This window comes from Platichthys flesus, chromosome 7, assembly GCF_949316205.1.
Source record: "Platichthys flesus chromosome 7, fPlaFle2.1, whole genome shotgun sequence".
Classification (NCBI taxonomy): Eukaryota; Metazoa; Chordata; class Actinopteri; order Pleuronectiformes; family Pleuronectidae; genus Platichthys; species Platichthys flesus.
In genome coordinates this window covers 11,997,479-12,016,121 of record NC_084951.1, presented here as the reverse complement: position 1 = coordinate 12,016,121, position 18,643 = coordinate 11,997,479, and the positions used below count along the sequence as shown (strand labels likewise).

Genomic DNA, 18,643 nt, shown 5'->3' with positions numbered 1-18,643 from the left:
AAATGAATGACATGCAAATAGAGCTTTGCATCAGTTACTTTAATACACGCTGTGATTCTTGTTAATAGAATTTAGGTGATTCGTTTCTTAAGCTGCACCCTATTGTACATCTTTGTGCTACCAAAGGTAACAAACCATATTTTCATGCCCAACAATGATCTATTGTGTCCCGAAATGCCTTTCACTGGTCTTAACTTGTGCATGTTTCTTGCACGTTGAGTTTGCATGATAGATGTTTTTTTTTTAAAGTAAATCCAAAATGAAATGTGTATATACTCATAAGATTTTATTTATGTGAAGTTATGTTAACGTTAACACATGAGCGGTTAGTATTTAATAGCAAGTTCTGAAGAAATTTGTTCAGGGATTTTGAGAGGGATTAACTTATTGTCATAAATATGTGGAGTTCTTGCTGGCCTTTCAGTTTGGTTGTCGCGGGTAACAACAATTACATTATACCAGTAATGATGCCATATTTGCGGATTAAAGATTATGTAACTCATGTCATAAAGAACTAATTTAAAATGACGCATTGAAAAACCTGTCTCATGTCTCTGATCCTCCCAGCAGATAAAACATACCAAAATGTCATAAAAAAAAAAGCATTGGGGACTGTGTGTGTTGTAAACTGTCTTGTGAGGTGTTATCAGTTTGAAGTCTATTGTTTTTACATCTGCGTGATGTGCACTATTATGTGGCACAGAACACAGACAGGTTATGATGCACAACATTTTATTATCTCACTTTAAGGTTTATTGCTTATGACAAATTTATTGAAAATAGTTAAGACTTTCATCCAAAATAGGTCAAACTAAAAGTATAGAGAAAGCTATTTAACATTATAAACATATATCTTCTCACAGTGGCTGGAACTAGTGCTTCAGTACAAATGTATCTATTTAAAAAAAGTATCCAAAATATCTTCAACTCAACAAGAAAAGGAACATCTCAGTAACCTGCACCGAGAGCCTTAAAAGCTTGTTGAGCTGGTACAGTTCAAAATAGGGAAAGTAGGATTTAGAGGAGGAGTGTTTTTACCAGTCTTTTGGTCATCCCCATAACACATCCCCGGACAAGTGCTTGTGGCAACATAAGTCTGAACTGCGATTCAGTCAGTCATTCTTTATCCCTCTGTTTTACTTGTCTTCCTCGTCAGTGTCCATGAAGCACAAACACAGCTGCTCCTTTCCTATTAGGATCAGAGAGTCTCCACTGCAGTGCCAGCTCAGGGAATGGACCTGGAAACCACCTGGTGGGAGAGATAGAGAGGCAACAGTGATGACAACACACCTACACAACCAGTTAATTGTACAGGCATAGAACAGCCAGTTTTTATAGTTTTTAAAGGTTTTATTGAAATTAAAGCAGCTCTAGCCCAACCAGGCAATAGTCCACAATCACCTTCATTAAACAAATAAATATATATATATATATATATTTATATCTATCTATATAGATAGACCTGTATACACAGGGTGCCCTGCAAGATGGATATGGCTCTAATTGTATCACTGTGTATAAATAACAGGAGGAAATAATTGGAGATTGGAGAATAATACTGAAAACAATGGCCAGCAATTCACTGGGATCAGTCTAATATCATATGACAGGATTTTAATGTGTATGAGTCTTAACAACTGAAACAGTGACCTCTGGTGGAAAGGTCCTTATGGTTCACTGGCCCTCTACTACATCTAAGAACAATATAATGCAGCTGTGTCTTCGAGCTGCTTTACAGTTTCTGTTATCAGTGACAGGGCATGTTACCTTCAGTGGGGACTTGGACAGAAACACAGCCTGATGGTGACCAGAGATAGAGTTTGGTGTTGGCTGTACACAGTGCCAGTCGGGGGCGTCGAGGGTCCCACTGGAAGCAGCGCACGGCTGATGTCTGCTCCAACACGGCCTCCAGGCTCATCCTCTGCATGTCCCACACCCAGACAACGCTTGCCATATTATCTACAAACAGAGAAGCAAATTCAACCACTCTTTGCCTATCGAGCTGCCAAGAGTGTAACGGTCAAACCGAACAGCGGCGTATTCTTACCATTTTTGGTAGCTAGATATCGACTGTCTGAGCTGAATGCCAAGGAAGAGACTCCAATCTTGGGGTTGGCTCGGTCTGGGTCTGGTTTGACCACAGGAATTTGGACTGGCAGTGGACAGATCTCATCTGGAAGAGCAACAAATGGATTTTAGTTTGTCTTTCACCAAAGTTGGTTACTTGATGTCACCTTCTCTAAAAAAAAATTGGAGACGCAGACATACATTTGCTCTGGGTGTTAAATAGGGTGTTGCCAATTGTGATGTTGTGTATCGACAGGTCATCACTTCCAGCAGCTGGCGTTTTCTGCACTTCCTTATACACAACCTAGAAAAACAACAAACAGTAAATAATCGAACTCTAATGCCTTCAATGTACATCATGATGAATGACAGAAAGAAATACTCACAGCTTTAGTACTGTTGATGGTTACAGGGTGGTCAAACTGTGTGATCTTCTTCCATGTGATGTGATTGAGGATACGCACCTGAAATGATTTTGTAATGATATTGATAAATGCACACAACAAATGATCTAGCTCTTTAGTTTTAATAAATTAATCGGTTACTTAAAGGAGTACTCTACCAATTCCACACATAAAACTTTGTTTACAGCTCTTGTAGAGCACTAAATAATATGAACGAAGACCTTTCATGAAGGTATTTTGTGTATTTGACTAAGAGCTTCAAGTGACATCAATTTAGAGTGAGTGTTGATCACAAGTGAAATACTTTGTTTGTTCACACCTGGTATTAAAACATGTCCTAAATGTGTGAACACTTGAGATTGGATCTAACCTCCCTCCTCCATACTCAAATACACACATGTTATCACCAGTCTCAAAGAACAAATTGTGATGTTTTTATTCAGTTCAAGTGCACAAATGTGTTCATGTTGATGAGTGTGTATGTGTGTTATGCGTTTGATTCACTGGGACACCTAAGCAGTTTAGAAAATGTCAGCTGAGTAGATGATCCATCGGACTCATTTGAATTCACACAGCAAAAAGAATGTAGCCACACGTGTCCCAGACCACCTACCAATGTGTCCTGAATGATCAGATCTGAGTGCATCAACACTTGTACCTGGTGGTGACCACTTGTGATGGGATAACTCATCATAATACCAGGTCTGAACAAGGTCAGTGTTAGAAAAGCTAAATGCTTAATTGGTAGTTTTCCTATAAGCTTTTGGCTTTACAATAATACTTTTAACATGTGTTGTGTCAAGCTTTACTGTGATGATCATAAATATTCTTAAGATAAGAGTTTTTCCGTACTTTTTCATCATAGCTGCCAATGGCCAGGAACTGGCTGCTGGGGCTCCAGGTCACTGACTTGATGCCCAACGACCACTCATAGGCGCTATACTGAGACAGCAATCGGCCATCCAGAGAATACAGCAGCACTTTGTACTACGGAGAGGAGACAAACACACCAAACATAAGTTCTTTCATTCTGTTGCTGCAACTACTGGATTCAAATAACTACTGCACTTTGGCAATAAGGATGTTTCCAAATAATTATTGATTCCTTCAATAACACAATAAAACAAAAAAGATATTTCCTTTAGACTCCAGCTTTCAGAGGAAGCAATCAAAAAAGGTTATTTCCTAAAATGGAAAGTTATGTATCCAGGCTTGGTTAGATGGGAGACAGACAATTTGTGCAGACTGGTTAATAAAATCAACATAGATGGATATATATGTATATTCATAATATCTGAAAGGAATCTATCTGCTCAGCAGCATTTGTTTTACTGGGATCCTTTTATGATAAATCATAAATCTCAGATTCAGAATGCTTGGTGTGTTAAGCTTTAGAATATACTGTCCTCTTCACATTGTTATTCTGCTGAGGTGAATTTCCCCTCTGGGCATCAACAAAGTCTAATCTTACATCTATCTGTAAGCAAGGACACCTTACTTGTGAACTTATCATGTAAATATGATGACAGCAAATGTTATATGTAAAACAGGCCTCAAAGGTCATACTATTGACAATGAGGTGGTCTCCTTTAATGAAGGCCCTTGTCTGCACAGTTACATAGCGTCTCTCTCTAAGTGCAGAACAGTGGCCTCCGTTAGAAGTCGTTTTTTAAACTAACAGTTAACAGGGTGATCTAATCGAGTGAAAGAAAAGGTTTCTGCTCAACATAGCTGTTTAAGTACATCACTCTATGGTTGAATATTAAGTCTGTAAAGCAGCTACCTCACCTCCAGACAGCTGTCCCAAACTGCCAGCACACAGCCATTGGGAGACCACTCCAACCCTGCGAGGTCCTGCGTCTCAGTCTCAAAATGCTGGAACATAGTTCAATTGAATTAATTTACAACATAACTCTATCAAAATTATGATAGATGTTTACTTGCCATCTTTGTTTGACAACAACTTTAAAGAATAAATACTGTATTTGGAGTACCAGTGGCAGTGAAACTTTTTACATCCATTTTTTAGGTTTCTTCAGCGATTGCAGTACATATATAAATGGGTGTTAAACTCAAGTGAAATCCTAATGTCGTACTCACCCTGAGTAAATGCCAGTCATCACACACAAAAACACTGACATAGTCTTTGCAGTCACGGCGTTCAGCCAGGGCCAAATAGAAGCCATCTTTACTAAAATCTATACCTGTGAATGAAAGATGATGGATGAACCAGATCTGGCATGTAATCAAAAGTAAGAAAAGGTCTTACAATGTAAATGAATCTGAACTGAAAAATATAGTTAAAAAAAAAACTAAACTCAAACTAGACATACTGAACTGGGTTCAAATCAATGGACATGGTAGTGTAGTGAAGACCTTCTAACACAGGTATCGAGCAATGATCACATTAAATAGTAGAGTCAAACTTAATGTATTGCTTGGCAGATGATTCAAGATGTATGTTATAAACAATTCTATACATTTGGTTGTATTTGTATTTTCTTTTTATATATGGTTATTTATAATAAAGTTTTAAGTTAAATGTAAAATATGAAGCCTATACAAAAGACAATATATAAGCATTATACCATATAGTATTAGTATAAGGGTATTGGAATCTGCCACCCCAAATAATCTATACCAGTCAGGGTTTTACTCATATATTGAAGCCCCAGCAGCAGAAAGGCAGAGAAAAAAAAACACTGGAATTTTTTTTTGCATTTGATCAAAACACCATGTTTTAGGTTAGGGTTAGGTGAAAAACAAATTCTGATAATTGAAAATGTAACCTTGTGGTTTTCCTGAGTATTTCCTCCAACATAATAATCTAAAACTTTGGCACCATCAGGTCGGTGGTATGTAACTATCACGGTCATATTATCTATATAACGGCTGTGAGAATATGTGGGTTGCAGAGGGGCATAGTATTGCATGTGGAAAAATGGGGAGAGTCCTAGACAATCATTCTTCCCCTAGTTGCTGACAGGCCTGTTATGAAGAGCATGCCCCATTTACTGAAGAGAGGCACAGCTGTCAGCAGAGAGGACCATGGTCTGGCCACATGCCCAGGGTCATGCCACAAGATAAAGAACGGCATGTGATTCACGGGGCGTGCTGAGGCACTCATACCGCTGGCGCTGTCCTCAGGTACTCCTGGTAACACGGATACACTCATAAGCCATGAAGAAATAAATTAAACAATAAAACTCTCCTACTCACCCTTCTGACATGCTTTGGGATACTTGATGTAAGACACAGCTTTAGTGCACAGGGACCAGACGGTGACTCTCAGCTGTAAAAGTATGATAAGCAAGAACACAATAACGTCAGACAGCACATAAGGAAATTCATAAATCCAATCAAAAGCTACTGACTGAGATATACAAAATGTTTGAGACTGATACGGTTATAAATGACTGGGAGTATTGTTGCCAGTGTAAATTGGCAACATGTGCATAGTACATACAACAATTACAATTAGATAATTTAAGAAAAAGTGCTAAATGTGAAGATTTTAAGTAGAAAGTTGTTGTTTATTGGTGCTCTCTATTAGAGACTGTAACGTCAGAAGATTAGACATGAATATGAGTCATTCTACATCAGACTGACTCTGAGCATCCCATTAGAGATTGGGTTTTGAAGTAAAGATGTTTTACAAGCCACACAATTAGGACCAGACCTTCTCTCTACTGCCATCGGAGAGTTTATATGATATCTATTTAACAACAAGTCAGCCAGTCATTATATGCATATATTAGATCACAGCATATCTGAGGCTGTGATCTAATATATGCGTATTATTAAAAGCTCAGTCAACCAGACCACTAGACTAATGAGGCCTCTAAGTGCTCCTCTTCACCCATAGGCTCGTCTATCAGTTGGGTAAATCCAGATTACAGTCCAAATTAGCGTGGTCCACCATGCCCTTTAATGTCTGCCGACAGTGTCTTTATGTCTTTGATTAGGTCTGTGATAAATCTCTGTGAGGGATATGGGACACTGACATGGAGCTCATCCATAATTAGATGGGTAGTGCTGTCGGACCGTGAGTGGAGTGTTGCACTAAACATAGGAAATGACCACATATATGTTAAGTGGTGCAGTCACTGAAGAGGATCAAAAGCGATTAGGACGATTCAATTAGAACTTGAGGATATATTAAATAAACAGGGCCAAAGCAGCAAGTGGGAAAATAGGGCCCATCCATTAAGTGGCCACGATGTAATATTAGACATGTTTGCGACAAGTGTGACAAATTAACAGTAAGTCTTGTAGCCAGAAGATTGCGTGCATTCCCACAGATGGGCAGCATTGCCAGAGAATAACTATCTGGCAACAAGCCGGGATAACAAAGAGACCACACGTGTTAATGTTCAGTTTTGACTGCAGTCACTCAAATACCTACCAGTCTTGCTTCAGCAAGACTGATGTCAACAAAAGCAGGTGGCCCTCAGCCAGCAGCATTTGCATACTTTAACCCAAATAGTATGAATTTCAGCTTCTTGCACTTCAAGATACAAGGAGCATGTGACAATCTTTGAGACACTGTTGAATTAATAAATTAGAGGCTTTAATTACAGCCACTGGGCTTTCTGCATCCTTCTGCAATGTTTATATGTATTTGTCATGCAAATAAAATATCAAATCAACATAAATCACAAATCAAGGGTTTAATAAAAAAGGTATATTTGCTTTTATTGTTTGGAGACATGCATGCACAATAGGGCACAATACTGCACTCCCACATTCAATTTTTGTGCTGACATTTCACCTCCAAATAAAAGGTGCTCAGTATTCTTGCACAATTAAATCTTCTAAGAATCTTATACTACTTTGCAATTCTTAGAACCATCTCACTTTGGAGGGAACCCTGAAGATAAATAAATAACAATAATTAATAATTCTTCAAAAGATTATTTGGGGCAATAAATGTTTTGGCTTGACCCAATATTTTATATATGAGATGGTGCAAAGCTAAAACTATTGAAGTGACAAGGCTTCCATCACAGTGTCCAGACAGACATTTGAACTGGGCCATGTCTGACACGTAACCGAGCTGCAGTGTCAACCCTCCTGTTTGGTCGCGACATCCAGCTGTGTAAGCCCTGTGATAACAAATCACTGCACTCTTCATGGATATCCCCGCAGACTGGTGCCATGGCAACCCATGTCAACACAGCTCAAACACAAACACACTAGCACTTCTTAGATGCCTTGAACCCACCACGTGGTGGATGTGGGGAGATAAAGCCCCGAAAGTCAGTGTAACTTTAAACGGGGTGGAGGGAGAGTACCATGAAGAAAATAGGTGGGAAATGCTTCTCTGTGTGGGGTTGAATGCAACAAGATCCCAACTTGGTAAAGCTATACTTTAGATGAAGTATCCTCACCAAAGGTGAGCAGCAGCAAGTGGATCAGGGCTACGGACTAAGGTCGATGTGAAAGGGCAAACAGCTGCTGTTTATCCATCAGACTTGGAAAAATTCACGACTGTGCCTGGGTTAGCATAAATGCAAATGATTTAGTACTATGTGTAATTGCAGACTAGCATTGGAAATCCTTTCAGTATCAAACACAAAAATTCATCATGAAGAGATGCTGCCTCAGATTTCTTCAAATCTTTTTTTTGCAAATTATTGTTTCATAAAATGGCTGTTTAAAGGCCCTTGAGAATATAATTGTAAAAATAAACTACAATGACACAAGTGTGGCTAATTTCTTGCAGCACATGCATTTTGTATACATTTGAAAGTATTATTAACAAGAACACCACAGAATTCCCACATTCACAACAAGACGGCCTTTGGGCAACATGATGACTACTATAAATTACCAACTTAAGTCACTGACAGCAACCTGGAATAAAACCATCTATCAGCCATTCTTGTTGCACGCCTAGGCGAGTGCGAGAGAATGGGTGAGTGTATTTGATACCATATAGTCCTATCTGTCAGCAGAGGATTAGACTGTAGGCATTCCACATATGAAGCCATCTCAAACCAATATAGCTTATTTCTCTTGTTACAGCCTCATGATTCTACCAAGGAACTGGAGCTTCTCGCAGCCCACACATAGGTATGGCTAAGGTATTGTCCCATGATTCAGTGCAGCAGCTGCCTACATTTGTAGTCTAGTCCAGTAGCACTGTTGCCAACAATGCTACATGTTAGCAAGGCTCCAGCGGTACTGGCCAAGAATGCTATTGCTAATCCGACCCCAACAATGTAAAAACCATTAGAGAGGTCAAGCTCAATGATGTCCTTGGCTGGATTTTTTCCACCCTAGGTTTATCACCCCTCAGCTGGTAAAGGTGGATTAACATGGATGTGCTAGTGACATTTTGTGAGGTCCTAAGATAAACGATAGGAATTCAAATGGGTGACAACTTGCATGAAGTCTCACAATACATAGGCTAGGTTTCAGCAATGTGACTTTCTATTAAATCTGTGACCTGGCGCCGTGCTAAACTTTAAAACTGCTGTTTCTTTTAAACATGTCCTCTTCCATAAACCACATAGTTCTACCTGACAGACCTTAAAGATTGGCTAAAGAGCATTTCTAGCTGCCTGGGATAGCAGTGCTCACCTGTATTCTTTGTAGGGCTGCCTATGAAGCCCCTGTGACCAGAACACTTAGTTATTCTCCTACTGTTTAAGCAAACACTGTGAGACACAAACACACATACACACAAATATACATAGCCAACTAAGCAGATTAACTGATATACAGAGAGACAAACACCCAAACGGACACACAGACAGAGGCACGATCCACACCACAGGCAGCTGTCCATAAACAAGTTAATATAGCAGACTGTTTATGAGTCAGGCTGAAATCTAAGCCTGACACGAACACCCGTCTGGCACAGCCTTAATGAAATCTTGGGCCAGGGTGAAGGTAAGTTCAGTGGGCCCCTTGGCAATGTGGTAGCCTGGTCCCTCTGTTAAATTGGCAATTGCAACTTCAACTACATAAGGATGCTCAACAGAAAGCAACAGTAAGCAGGACTTTGGCCTCATATCTATTCAGGTGATAAAGGCAGTGAGTAAGTAAAGATGAGAGGATATTAGGATACGTCCTAACTGGTTAATCAGATTATGACAAGCTATTTTGTAGTCGTGTCTTTCAAGATTCTCAGTCATCCATGTCATGGCATTTTCAAGTGCTATACAAAGTTCTTGATGAAGTTGCACCTCTCATCCGAAGGGCTCCCTCACTGCCATGTGACTAGGAAGTACCAGGCATTTAAATACCTATATTGACAGGACTTGTCTGGTCTGCCTGGTGTTCGTAAAGCACTTGACAATAAATACCAATTTGGAGTGTCTTGCTTGGAGAGAATTCACCCACCCTTCCCAGTCTGACGTCAAGGTTACATTTGTTTGAGGTTAAGTGAAGCAGCCCTTTTCCAGGGTGAAGGATTAGTTAACTCAAGAAACCTTCACCTCTGTGTGAGTTCAAGTTTTACAATAACAAGCAGATATCTCAAAAGGAGAAAACGTAATTTTCCTTATTGATTCTTCTTCATTTCTCTTTTTTTAAAGCCAGAGGTCAATCAGTCTGCCTACTTTGTCTATGCAAGACTCCGAAACTCAACTTTACCCTAAAAAAGTTAAACACAATAACTAAATGCACACAACTGAGAAGAGGGAACAAAGAAATTATTGTAATTTTTTAAGAAACTATACATGATAATATGATTTGTTTATTTCTTTGGTAAACGACTAATCATTTCAGGTGCATAGCTTTATACTATTAATCATGGATGTGTTTTGGGCAGACACATAATAAAAAAGAAACCACTCAGGGTGCCATTTCTCATTCTCTCTAAACACGAGGTGAACTTTTACCTTATGGATCTGCTAGTGCCTGAATGCCAAGTACATCAGCAGACTATCCGAGAGTGTAACAAGCAGAGTGTACTTGCACTGTGTACCTGCCTACATTGTAACATATTTCTGATTAGCTTTCTTTAAGACGTGTCCTAATAATGAGTAAAATACTACGCCACGAAACACCAGAGCAGTTTTCGTTTGTCAGTCATGCAATTGCTTTCCACTGCTTCAAGATAGTAATGTGTCAACAATACGTCGGACCACACCTCATTTTAAGCCCTCAGCAATAAAGTTGTAAGCAGATGCCATATTTCTCGGGGAGAGAAGCATCCATCTTTTACAACACTATTCTTTTCTGTTTTCTTTTTGGAAGATGCAGACAGACACAAAGCAGACATGCCACAGACACTTGCACTCCCTGCTCCCCCCCCCTCTAGACCACAACACCTGTCAAATGATTCCTGGAGTCAGGTTCTGCATTACAGTCTTTACCGACCACGGTGCCCCATCATACACCACATGGCCAGACAGTCGCAGCTTCATTGCCGCATTCTGTAGAGTGATTATAAATAAGAAATCGTGTGGACTAGAATGGAACTTAATGCATAATTTTGCTGACTTTTGTAAACCCTCAGATTCTCTTGACTTTAATTTGGCACTTATATTGATCAAACTGCTTTATACAGAGTTCTATTCCCTTGTGTGAAAAAACCACAACTCAGAAATAAGCTGATTTTCATAATTGAGTTGCTTCCAACGTGCAACCTGTTATCACTGTATTGACTCAGAAGTAGAAAGATAACACCAATTGATTCAGTGGCAGTGGATTTATGGTACAATTTGCCTCAGGCTGGCTGATCAATTTTGAAACTTTTGGTCTATTCGTGTTAGAACATCATTTAACAGACTTGATGTCAAAGAACATGCCAAACCTACATCGGAAGGCAACATACAGCATATAACCATGTCCAGAGGTACTAGAGACCCATGTATGACAGGACGCTAACAGGAAGGGAGCTATGAAATCCGGCTGGATACATGTAGCAGGTGGGGGGTGTAGTGGCAGTTAAGAAAAGCTCTGGTGTCTGGCTATTTTCAGGTCCCCCTCACTTGTAGGCCAGCAACAGTTGAAACCAGACAAGCATATGCATCAACACACTTCTGTGTGCATAGATGCATGCAAACAGCAACTTCACACTTACATGGAACTCAGTGGTGTTGAGAATGTGACGTCCGTCAGGACTCCAGCGCGAGGAGACTAAACCTATTGAGCCCTCATCAATCTTGCAGTGCCAGTCCGGCTGTTCAAGAGACCATACCTGAAGAGCAAGAAAGAGAGGAGAGGGAAAGACAGAAATACTGGGATCAGCCACTACTGATTACATCCCTCGCACACATCCTGTACCTCCCTAAAACCAATTTCCATCAGTGAGAAACACTTGACCATCACCAACCATGAAGGACTGGCGCTGGATACCCCTTCAAAGGTAAGATACTTTTACTGCGATACACAAAATATGAAAATTAATGTTTACTGTTAAACCAAATTAAAAGTAAATCATAAAACAGCACAAAATGTGAGTTTTACTAACTGCAACAGGGCATGTTCGAAGTGGCTACATTATATCAAAGTATACATAACATTTTTTGATGAAGATTTTTTTTTGCATTTTAACTAATTCCTCAATATTGTCAAAAACAGGATGTTGACAATTAGAGACCTCTTAGTTGTGCGGTGCTATGATTTTGGTGTAAATCTTATCTGCCTATTTCAGCAAGGTTTTGTGTTTATCAGACAAAACTCTGTGTCTGTATGCTGTACTTAGAAGTTTATCAATGTAATCAAAACAAAACAATGTAATTCACGGTCAATTTATTCTCTTTACTAATTTATCAAAATGTACAAACCAAGTTCAAGGATGATTATTTTGATTTATCATTTGTTTTAAAACCACTTAACATGTTTATGTTGTCTCATTTTGAACACACTAGAAAGCAGCATAAATACTTAGCATAGGCAATGCTGTATTCAAAATACAGTATTCTAAGGATGTGCCAAATCATTTTAGCCCGTGATTAACCTCTTAGTTGATATTTTTATCAAATTCACAAACATTGTTGGTGAGTGACTGCCCCAAGCTGCTGGAGCTTCGATAGATTTGCATATCCCTTAAATTTGTCCAGCAAAGTACTTAACCGATAGCCGTACATATGAATCGCAAAAATATGACATTTTCTTTCATTAAAAAAACAACCAATTTATCAGATGAATACATCAATCTATCAGTTGTGAGTTGAGTTACTCACATAATTGCCCACTTTAACGTACCTGTACCAGTCCTCTCTTGTACATGGCACAGAGAATAAAGAGAGAGTCCGAAGACCAGTCCATGTGGGATATCTGGTCCAGGCAGGTGTAGAGCTGCAGGATCTGCAGGGTGCTCACATCTCGCACCACCAGTCTGTACTGCACACAGGTAGCCTGTAGGTGTTCAACCAAACACACACGTCAGAAAAAACAAGACTTTCATTTCTGCTGTGTGTCTTTCTGGGTTATAATTACTTAAATACCTTAGATGAGAGTTTAATGCACACACTAGAAAATGTGTATGTTTTAAACATCTTCAACAACAACAACCACTTACCAAATATTTCCCATCTGGGGAAACTTTACAAAGTTGGTTGGTTTGCTTGAAGACCTCCGAGAAATTCATCTTGTGATCACAGCTGTCCCTGCACAAGGAAATTTATATGGATTCTTAAATCAAAGCCTCAGTGAGTTTATTCAAACAATCGAATTGATGAGAGAAGAGCATTTCAAACTGAGGAGTCAGCAGTGCACGAATATTGACACGTGGTGGCGCTATAAGCTCAGCAAATAAACCCTCTGCACACAGTGAGCGCCACATCAGACACGCAGCTCTCCTCTAATGCAAGAGGAGTTGTAATGAATGGGAAGTCATGACCGGAGTAACACTGGATTCATCCCATTTTAAAACAAACTCAGCAGCGAGAGATACTAGTCGCTAACTAGTTATGTTAACTTAGCTAACACACTTAAAATAAACAGTTCGAATTAAGCAACGCGACAAATAGAACGAGTCCTAATCACGACTTCATCGACATGTTATTCTCTTACTAGAGATAACTTCAACCCAGTCGACAGACAGATAGATAAGATGCTAACGGTGATGTTAGCTGTTACCTGTCACTGAACGCTAATGCGCTGCTAGCATCCTGTCATTCACGCTAGCCAACCATCACGTTATTATTCACAAACAGTGGTAAGTCTCACCTCCGGTCTCAGCTCTGGTTTAACTGGGTCGACCAGTGCTCGGACGCAAACTGCCCAGTAAGACTTTATAACAGTACTTTTCTCCACATGTCTCCAGCGCAGCGTCCCTCTGTTGCTCCCTCCAACTGTTGCTAGTTTGTTTGTTTGAGGAGATGACGACAAACCACCGCTGTCCAATCAGCGTCTGTCTGCTTCGCTGGGCCTTCTGGGAAATGCAGTTCATTATTATGTTCTCTCTCCTTTTTCTGCTCGTGTAGACGTCTGAGTGTGCTATTGACATTGACCCAAATAGAAACATGTTTTCAACAGCTACTTTCAGGCGTATAAGCTTAAAATTCTGCCATTTTCTGATTATTTTTTTTTCCATTTTTTTCCCCACAATCCTAACTTGATCATCTGTTATTCTTACATAGCACTGCAGTACAGACTCTAGAAAGAGGCTTGTGTTTTATAAATATAAACTTGATGTCGGTGTAGGCTACAGGGCATGATTTATTACTTGTCATACCCCCCACCATTATCTCAGTGTTTCCCGCTTGTGTGCGTACAAACCGCGCTGCCGCCTCCCAGCTTCACCTCCTCCTCCTCCGCAGAGCTCCCAGCTTCCCTCCGCTGCTGCTGCGCTTTTCTCGCACTTCATCCTGCTTCTCTGAAAAGTCAATCACCTCCAACCACTGATATCACACTCTGAATAGGGTCGATTCTTTTTTTTGTTGTTGCTGTTTTTTGTTTTATCTTTTTTATTTTTTTATGGAGGGTCACTCTCTTGGCACGTTCTATGATAAACAAGCAGGTGCTCGGCGCAACATAATTCCTGTGCATTTGGATTGGAGTCGTTATAACCTTCAGGTACGTTGATTTGTTCCTAAATGACTGATGGTGGCGATGTGGGGATTTATTATCAGATGAAATAGGTTTTTTTTTAATTAAGTTTTGAAGCGGGCCTAGTTTGTCAGCATTTGTTTTACAAAAATACACTGATCTAAAAAAATATTCTAAACAAGCTACATTTTAGAAATGGTCAAACCTATTTGATTCCATTTGTTAAAACTGTATTTCATTTTAAAATCGCTCTGATTATTTTATTGATTTGCTTTTGCAGCAGATCGTGTTTAGGGTAATTGTTAATGACCGTTTCTGGTCTGTTCTTAATAGTATCTAAAAAACAGTAGGTTATTATAAATACAATTGTATGAAAATGTCTAAATAATAATGTAGGCCTTAGAAATCGTCCTATAAAGATTTCAATTTTTCCCCATTTTATTCAAGCTTTTTATTGTTTATGTTGACATGTAGCCAGTTATCAATAACATGACATCTAGTGATAAACGTTTGTAAAATGTTGAGTAATTAGGATTATCTTATAATGCTTTCTCTTTTCCGTTATTTGTCTTTTTTTAATACATTTCGATGCTGTGTGTTTAGGGTTAACGAGCGACCTCCAATGATGATACATACATAACTACCAACCTCTTATTAAATATATCACTTGGGGCTGAGGAGGTTATGTTAAAATTAATTTCTACTCGCTTGGGACTCTATATTCTCTTTCATAAACTGGCCCTCGGGAAGCAATGTGCGTGTGTGTGTGTGTGTTGTCATGGGTGCCGTAACCTGGGAGTGGAGACACAAAGTAGAGACAGGTGAACATCAGAGACACAAGAGGAGGTGTTGTAAATAAATACTTAATTGAAATTTACATTGAAGTGTTTCAATATGTTTTTTATCATTGACTATGTGGCGCCATGCAAATTCTGGTTGAAACTGAAAAAGACTATATTACTCGATCAGAAATCAGGGTCAGAATTATCTATCTATCTCTCTATTTATCTATCTATCTATCTATCTATCTATCTATCTATCTATCTATCTATCTATCTATCTATCTATCTATCTATCTATCTATCTATCTATCTATCTATCTATCTATCTATCTATCTATCTATATGTCTGTCTTTCACTCTAAATATCTATCTATCTATCTATCTATCTATCTATCTATCTATCTATCTATCTATCTATCTATATGTCTGTCTTTCACTCTAAATATCTATCTATCTATCTATCTATCTATCTATCTATCTATCTATCTATCTATCTATCTATCAATCTATCTATCTATCTATCTACTTATCTACTTATCTATCTATCTATCTATAGATATCCATCATTCTGTGGATAATATATATATATATATATATATATATATAATATGGTTTCCCTTCCTGTATGTTCTCAGTTTTAAATGTATTTTAGATACAGATCACAAGGCTTGTGGTTATGTGTGGTCAGGGTATGAGAGGACAGTCCTGTGGTGCGTGTGGAAATCTCAGTGAAGCTGCTGAGGTCAGATCCCCTGCGTTAACACTGGAGCTGCTCTGGGGTCTGAAGAGGCGGCACCACGGGACGAGCTTGGAATCAGGTGCTGATTTGCGCGGCGGCAGGCAGCAGGGGAACAGCGGGAACCACGTGGCCTGAATGGTGTACTGCAGGCCCCTTTAACCGTGCATGTGTGTCCCAAATATTTATCTGGTCGTCACGTCCAATGGATCATGTCTGAAAACTTACTGAGATGAACCTGACAGCCTTTGTTCAACAGTCAACATCACTTCAGATGTTTCCAAAGCTGCATATCTCTAATCGATGCAGACCAAAGTGAAACGGTAAGAGATAAGATTGCAGTTCATAGAGGACCACTTAAACTCTCGGGGTCACTTAGAGTAACGATGAATTGACAGAAAATCACATAAAGGAAGTGTTTTGAATTAAGGGCTGATGCGTCTTTAACACTACGCACAAACTGGCGCACTCCTTCGCAGGGGTTACTAAGGAGATGCGACGCTGCTGCGGTGCGCCACTGTGACTATAACAAACTTTGATACGCAAAGTACAGAACCGCGTATCCGACAGGGTTTACTGCTGCTTCTTGATCAGCACGTCCCACTGGGGTGGAGGACGTGAATTGATCGGCATTACGCGGTAGGCCTGCTGCCCTTTTTCATTCTCCATTTTACTGACAGTTCCGATAAGTTTTGGATTGAGTCCCCCACAATGAGGCCCCGGATGTCTTCATTGCAGATGTATCCATTGACTGTGCATATCTTGGACAAGTTTTCTGTCAGGCGATGGAGGTGCAATAAGCTGCTTTTGCATGAGTTGCGTTGAAGGTGCTGTGTTATTTAGAGACAAGAGGGAGGGAGGGGGGGGGGGTGTTGCGACTCTGCTGAGGGGAGGGAGGGAGCTTCCCCTCGGAGTGAGACGGTGACGAGGCCGGCAGGTCCGGGCACGCCCAGGCCCCCTGACACCCTGTGCCACCTTACTGGAACTACATTGGTGTGATCACACCTGGATGTGTTTGTGTGTGTGTGTGTGTGTGTGTGTGTGTGTGTGTGTGTGTGTGTGTGTGTGTGTGTGTGTGTGTGCGCGTGCGTGCGTGTTTGTGTCGGTGCGTGCGTGTGAGATGATTCTTTTTGAGCACTGATTAAAACACTGAGTTCGTTTTATTGAAAATGATTTGTTTCACTACCTTATTAATAAAAACACTATTGTGTGTGTGTGTGTGTGTGTGTGTGTGTGTGTGTGTGCATGTGTGTGTGCTCTGCAGAGTGATCTGTCCCTCACCAGACTACCCATCCTTTAAGATGTCCCAGTCCACTGTCACTGAAGAGGGAGGCACCTTTGAACACCTGTGGAGTTCCCTGTGAGTGTTAACAACATCTGCTGATCACCGTTTTACTTTCCATGCAGTGATTAACCTATTCCCCGCATGACATAATGTTTTTTTTAATCAAAAAGTAAGACGTGTCAGACACATGCTTCTGTAATCACCTGAGAGATTATTTTATAAGCAAACAGATTATTCCAAACTCAATACTAGTCCAGACAATGCATCATTTCAGTACTTAAACTCCATTAATAGAATGTTAGACGGATCAGTGTTTCAGTGTTGCAAACATAGTCAAAATCACAATGTGAAAAGATATCTGCTTCTTCAGCCACTTTTGTTAATCTCAAACATCTAGGATTTAGGGATGTAAAACTATTGTGGTATAAAGACTTTTATTTTCTCTTTGCCTGTCTGAAAAACCAAACAGTCCCAAAATAAATAGATGTAGGTTAAATGAATATTTTGTATTGACATATGAGACACAAAGACCCACCTTTGTGCTACTATCCTTTTTTGGCAACATCCCTTTGACCATCTTGTATCCACGGTGTTTGTGTGTTCAAAGGGAGCCGGACAGCACCTACTTTGAGCTCCCACCAGGCAGCCAGCCAGGTGAGCGGCCGGTGCCCTCCACCAGCACCCCGGGGAGCCACTGCAGCGCTGCCGAAGTCTCCATGGACGTCTACCATATGAGGGACATGAACGACAATGTGATGGTAAGAATGTGGGCTCCCATTGCGGTTCAGTTTGTGGGTCAAGCTTTGCACAAACAAGCACAAACACACACACACACACACACACACATCCCTCCTTCTTTCAAATTTTTTTGGTGCCATCTTCCACTGTTTTCCCTCCAGTGTGCAGGAGATTCCCTCCCCTGTAGATTCCCTCTCCTCTGCAGCCTTTTCCCTCCATCTGTCTCCCTGCTGAGCTGCCTGTAGGGACTGAGGGGGTAGTGTGTGTGTTTGAGTTGGGGAAGGGCTAATTAAACGTGTGTTTGTGTGCGTGTGTGAGTGTGTGAGTGTGTGAGTGTGTGTGTGTGTGTTTGTGTGTGTATGTGTGTGTGTGTGTACGCATTAACAAACATGCGCACATTTTTGCAGGTGTATGCACCTTCTCATTTTTGTTGCTATAAGTGCAATTTATATTTTGTTTTCTTAAATTTAACACCAAAGTAATTTCCTGAGCCTAAAATCAGATAAAGAGTTTGGGCAGGAACACACTGATATACCCAATTGATTCCGGAACCTCTATAAATCTCTGCTTGTCAAATAGGAAATCCCTGGGTCCCTCCCAAACACACCTATGTTTCCTTCCCCTACTGATGTGTAATATTGGTAGGATCTAATCTGTAAGTGGGCAAGTCTGGGCCTGC

The 18,643-nt window shown here is 40.1% G+C and overlaps 1 protein-coding gene across 1 annotated transcript; it reads right to left on the bottom strand.

The window, feature by feature from the left end:
* Window positions 1-24: 24 nt before the first annotated feature.
* Window positions 25-13,740, bottom strand: wrap73 (WD repeat containing, antisense to TP73). The gene is made up of 13 exons (XM_062391994.1): window positions 13,602-13,740; window positions 12,952-13,039; window positions 12,636-12,788; window positions 11,509-11,625; window positions 5,691-5,763; window positions 4,572-4,675; window positions 4,260-4,346; window positions 3,324-3,458; window positions 2,454-2,531; window positions 2,269-2,371; window positions 2,048-2,173; window positions 1,768-1,959; window positions 25-1,249 (listed from the first exon to the last, which is right to left on the bottom strand). The coding sequence occupies exons 2-13, from the start codon at window positions 13,018-13,020 to the stop codon at window positions 1,137-1,139; spliced, it is 1,350 nt and encodes a 449-aa protein (XP_062247978.1). The 5' UTR covers window positions 13,021-13,039; window positions 13,602-13,740; the 3' UTR covers window positions 25-1,136.
* Between the last annotated feature and the right edge of the window lie 4,903 nt (window positions 13,741-18,643).